General features: G+C 44.1%; 1 protein-coding gene across 1 annotated transcript in view; it reads left to right on the forward strand.

Annotated features, from left to right (window-relative positions):
* SALL1 (spalt like transcription factor 1) overlaps positions 1 to 5853 on the forward strand; it is a 7936-nt gene extending 2083 nt beyond the window's left edge. Inside the window, exons 1-2 of the mRNA XM_010717799.3 lie at positions 1 to 3974; positions 5022 to 5853. The exon at positions 1 to 3974 is cut by the window's left edge and continues 2083 nt beyond it. Coding sequence (XP_010716101.1) covers positions 498 to 3974; positions 5022 to 5462 — 3918 coding nt within the window. The 5' untranslated portion in view covers positions 1 to 497 and the 3' untranslated portion in view covers positions 5463 to 5853. The remainder of the gene's footprint in view (positions 3975 to 5021) is intronic.

Raw genomic sequence — 5853 nt, forward strand, 5'->3', positions numbered from 1 at the left:
GTAGTAAACTTGATTGAAACGGGGAGCTTTTCGGTCTGTAGCTTGGTAATATATACTTTGTTTTTTCTTGTCAAAATCTGATTGGGACCTCGAATGACTACAAATTAGTTTAGTGATGGGGCAACTGTCACAGATATCTTTGAATGAGTTGAAAATGAACAAGGTTGACAGGAATGTGAGAGTCTAATGAGTCCTTCAAATGGTTGATTTGCACTCAGTGGACAACTAGACAATAAGCAGTATGAATTATTGGAAATCAATACTTTGCTATGGAATTTCATTATGCTCCAATGTCTTCAGTTCATAGTATTTTATATTTTGATGGATTATCTGAAGCAAACGATCATCTGAGTCATAGGGATTGATAAAGCTCCCTTGTACGGTCTCAAATCTTGCTTTTGACTGATTTTTGTGAGGTAGAAATATCGATCTATTTCCATGTACCATCTTAGTCTATTGTTTTAGAGCGGTAGATAAAAACAGTGCTTTTAAATAAAATGTCCAGCAGATTTTTTTTTTTGTATCGCTGTTCAGTTTCTAATCCATCATCTTTTGATGTTTTAGGAGACACAGAAAAGGGTCAAGGAAATCGAACCACTAAGAATAAGGACGCCCATGTCTGTGGCAGGTGCTGTGCTGAGTTCTTTGAATTATCAGATCTCCTGCAACACAAGAAGAACTGTACTAAAAATCAATTAGTTTTAATTGTGAATGAAAATCCAGCTTCTCCTCCTGAAACCTTCCCTCCTAGTTCCCCGTCTGATAATCCTGATGAACAGATGAATGACACAGTTAATAACACAGATCAAGTAGACTGCAGTGACCTTTCAGAGCATAACAAACTTGACAAGGAAGAATCCATGGATGTGGAGGCTTCCAGCATTAACAATAGCAGTAGCAGTTCCAAGAGTGTCAACAATAGTATTACAAGCAGTAACAGCTCCACAATGGGTACCTCAGCTGTAACAACCTCTCTACCTCACATAGGGGATCTGACGACGTTAGGCAACTTCTCAGTAATAAACAGTAACGTAATAATTGAAAATCTTCAGAGTACTAAAGTGGCAGTAGCACAGTTCTCGCAGGAAGCAAGGTGTAACGGTGCATCGAACAACAAGCTTGCTGTACCTGCCCTGATGGAGCAACTGTTGGCTTTACAGCAGCAGCAGATCCACCAGTTGCAACTGATTGAGCAAATTCGTCACCAAATATTATTGTTGGCTTCCCAAAATGCGGACATGCCAACGTCTTCTAGCCCGTCTCAAGGTACTTTACGAACATCTGCCAACCCCTTGTCCACGTTAAGTTCCCATTTATCCCAGCAGCTGGCTGCAGCAGCTGGATTAGCACAAAGCCTTGCTAGTCAATCTGCCAGCATCAGTGGTGTGAAACAGCTACCCCCTATACAGCTACCTCAGAGCAACCCTGGCAGCACTCTAATTCCATCCAGCAGTGGCTCTTCTCCAAATATTAACATACTGGCAGCAGCAGTTACAACACCGTCCTCAGAAAAAGTGGCTTCGAGTATTGGTGGCTCACAGCTCAGCAACCCACCAGTATCGGCATCATCTTCACCAGCTTTTGCAATAAGCAGTTTATTAAGTCCTGCATCTAATCCACTTCTACCTCAGCCCACCCCTAGTAACTCTATTTTCTCCAGCCCCTTGTCCAATATCGGAACACCTGCAGAGGATTTAAACTCCTTGACTGCCTTGGCACAGCAAAGAAAAAGCAAGCCACCAAATGTAACTGCTTTTGAAGCAAAAAGTAATTCAGACGAGGCGTTCTTTAAGCATAAATGCAGGTTCTGTGCTAAAGTGTTTGGGAGTGACAGTGCCTTGCAGATTCATTTACGTTCTCACACTGGCGAGAGGCCATTTAAATGCAACATATGTGGAAACAGGTTCTCCACAAAAGGAAACTTAAAAGTCCACTTTCAGCGGCATAAAGAAAAATATCCTCATATTCAGATGAATCCGTACCCTGTGCCAGAGCATTTGGACAATATTCCTACAAGCACGGGTATTCCTTATGGGATGTCTATACCGCCAGAGAAGCCTGTCACAAGCTGGCTGGACAGCAAGCCAGTCCTCTCCACGCTCACCACTTCTGTGGGGCTGCCACTCCCGCCGACGATACCAACCTTGACCCCGTTCATCAAAACTGAGGAGCCTCAGCCGATTCCCATTAGCCATCCCTCTGCCAGCCCTCCCTGCTCTGTCAAGAGTGACTCGGGAACCGCTGACCCCACATCAAAAATTTCCAATGGACTTTCTGATGAGGTAGAGGCTGGTGCTTTGCCTACCTCAAATGGCAAAATGGAAGAAAACCCTCAAAATTCAAATTCCGTTGCTAACATGAGCAGCTCTGTGAGTTCACCGGCAGCAGACTCGGGCTCTGGCGGCATCGCCACTTTTACAAATCCACTGATGCCTCTAATGTCAGAGCAATTTAAGGCAAAGTTTCCATTTGGAGGACTGTTGGATTCGACGCCAGCGTCTGAAACGTCAAAACTGCAGCAACTGGTAGAAAACATTGACAAAAAGGCAACCGATCCCAACGAGTGTATCATTTGCCACCGAGTTCTCAGTTGCCAGAGCGCACTGAAAATGCATTATCGCACCCATACCGGTGAGCGGCCATTTAAATGTAAAATCTGTGGACGTGCTTTCACTACTAAAGGCAACTTAAAGACTCATTACAGCGTCCACCGTGCCATGCCCCCACTGAGAGTACAACATTCATGCCCGATCTGCCAGAAGAAATTCACCAATGCAGTTGTGCTTCAGCAGCACATCCGGATGCACATGGGAGGGCAGATCCCAAACACCCCGGTCACCGAAAACTATCCCGAGTCAATGGAATCTGATACGGGATCTTTTGATGATAAGAATTTTGATGATTTAGACAACTTCTCAGATGAGAACATGGAAGACTGTCCTGACAGCAGCGTGCCAGATACTCCGAAATCTGCAGATGCATCACAAGACAGCTTGTCTTCTTCCCCTCTGCCCCTGGAAATGTCAAGTATTGCTGCTTTGGAGAATCAGATGAAGATGATCAATGCAGGACTTGCTGAACAACTTCAGGCAAGCTTAAAGTCGGTAGAAAATGGGTCAGTGGAAGGGGATGTTTTGACTAACGATTCGTCGTCTGTCGGTGGTGACATGGAAAGCCAAAGTGCTGGAAGCCCTGCTGTCTCAGAGTCTACCTCTTCCATGCAGGCCTTGTCCCCATCCAACAGCACTAACGATTACCACAAGTCACCAAGTATCGAAGAGAAACCAGTAAGAGCTTTACCAAGTGAGTTTGCCAATGGTTTGTCTCCAACCCCTGCAAACAGTGGTGCTTTGGACTTGACATCTAGTAACACTGATAAAATGATTAAAGAAGAGTCTCTGAGTATGCTCTTTCCTTTCAGAGATAGAGGTAAATTTAAAAACACCGCATGTGACATTTGTGGCAAAACATTCGCTTGTCAGAGTGCCTTGGACATTCATTACAGAAGTCATACCAAAGAAAGACCATTTATTTGCACAGTTTGCAATCGTGGCTTTTCCACAAAGGGTAATTTGAAGCAACATATGTTGACACATCAAATGCGAGATCTACCATCACAACTTTTTGAGCCCAATTCCGGTATCGGTCCTAATCCGAACTCTTCGGTTATGCCTGCTAATTCACTGTCATCGCTCATAAAGACGGAGGTTAACGGCTTCGTGCACAGCTCCTCTCAGGACGGCAAAGAAACACCCTCTGCTCTGGCTGCTTCGGGGCCGCTGTCCTCTGCCACCTCCCCTGTCCTGCTGCCTGCTCTCCCCAGAAGAACACCCAAACAGCACTACTGCAACACGTGTGGGAAAACGTTTTCCTCCTCCAGCGCTCTGCAGATCCACGAAAGGACGCACACTGGTGAGAAACCTTTTGCCTGCACTATATGTGGAAGAGCATTCACAACAAAAGGCAATCTGAAGGTACTTTTTCCTCTTGCTGTTCTTAGGTTTCATTTTGTCCTTGCTGCGTTGGTGTTGGTTGGTTGGTTGGTTGGTTTCCAGTGTTCACGGTGATTAATGCTGCAAGCAGCAGTACCTGTGGGTATCTGTGGTATGATAAACGGAGTGATAGTACTAGGTGGGCTCTTGTCGAGTGCTTGCATTGGCAGCAGGTCCAAAGCGTGATCTGTTTTTGATGCGTAATTAAAATTCACCTACTAGCAAAGACCATCTACATAGAGCAGCCATATGTTGATAGGCAGTACTAATAAATAGAGAAATGCTTTCAGTAAGAATGCAAAAGGCTCTCGAATGTGTTGTTTTTTCGTAGCTATCATGTAAAATGATGATTGTTTAAAAAAACTATTAACATAATTCTGGAACTAATGGGCATTACTTTAATTGATTATATAACTAACATTTCCTACAGATATGTGTTTGGAAAAGCAAATATACTTAAGTTTTAGAACACCAGTTGAGCACTTTACTGTGTACATTTTTCTGTTGACAGAGTATTTCTCTAGAGGTTGCTGCCAGTAATGTGAGATGAATAATTACTTTCAGGCCATTCTGTCTATACACGAAGCTCTCCGATGAGCAATCGGCAAAGGATACTTTCTGCCTGTCTGAAAAGGATGTTTATAAGAAAAAGGGTGTCAAATACAATACTTACCACTGCAATGAAAGTGGACATAGCAATTCTAGCCCCAAAAGCAGCTATCTCCGATTGATGGAGTAACACAAAGTCATTATAAGCTAAATACACGTAATAATTAAAAAAAAAAAAAAGTAAGAAGTAACGTACTGCTCAGGAGGAAGACAGGGTATGCTGGGTAATGGTGCTGGGCTGATCCAGAAGAAGCTTGTTTATTACTCCAGATGGGAAATGGAGCCCTGCATCCGCTGCCTTTACTGCTTTATTATGTAACAAGACTGGACGTGTTTGTGAACTGCTGCCTTCACCACGATGAAAATAAGTTTGCCAACTGCTACTCTTTGTTTCTTTCTTTCTCCTTTCTCTCTTTCCAGGTTCACATGGGCACTCACATGTGGAACAGCACTCCCGCAAGGCGAGGCAGACGACTTTCCGTCGATGGCCCCATGACGTTCCTAGGAGGCAATCCTGTAAAGTTCCCGGAAATGTTCCAGAAGGATTTGGCTGCGCGGTCGGGGAACGGAGACCCGTCCAGCTTCTGGAACCAGTACGCAGCAGCGCTCTCCAATGGCTTGGCCATGAAGACCAACGAGATCTCCGTCATCCAGAACGGCGGCATCCCTCCGCCGCCGGGAGGCCTGGGCAACGGGGGCAGCTCGCCCATCAGCGGCCTGACGGGCAGTCTGGAGAAGCTCCCGAGTTCGGAACCCAACGCACCTCTAGCTGGTCTGGAGAAAATGGCAAGCAATGAGAACGGGACAAACTTCCGCTTTACGCGTTTCGTGGAAGACAACAAAGAAATTGTAACGAATTAGTAAAAACTATACCTAACATTCCTGCAAATAGTGCAACCTAGGGTTGCTTTTTTCAAACTGCAAGCTACAACATTACAGAGACTTTCTTTTTTTTTTTTGTACCATGTTCTACTTCTAGAGTTCTAAGAGAGCTTATTTATTAGCGATATAACCTTGCTTTGCAAACAAATGCAAGCATTAACTTTGGTCTCCTGTATTTTGAACTAAATACTAATCGACTAGAGTGCTGTAAAGTTGCTGTAACATTTATGGCAGTTGCGAGTCTGTTCTGCTAGGTGATCTTATTCTGGCATTAACTTATTTTCTATACCCAGTTTAACATGAACTCTGGTATTGATGCAATGCCTCAGTGATGCATTAGATCTCTAATAAAAGTCTGTATATAAATGTA

Source organism: Meleagris gallopavo, chromosome 13, assembly GCF_000146605.3.
Source record: "Meleagris gallopavo isolate NT-WF06-2002-E0010 breed Aviagen turkey brand Nicholas breeding stock chromosome 13, Turkey_5.1, whole genome shotgun sequence".
Taxonomy (NCBI): domain Eukaryota; kingdom Metazoa; phylum Chordata; class Aves; order Galliformes; family Phasianidae; genus Meleagris; species Meleagris gallopavo.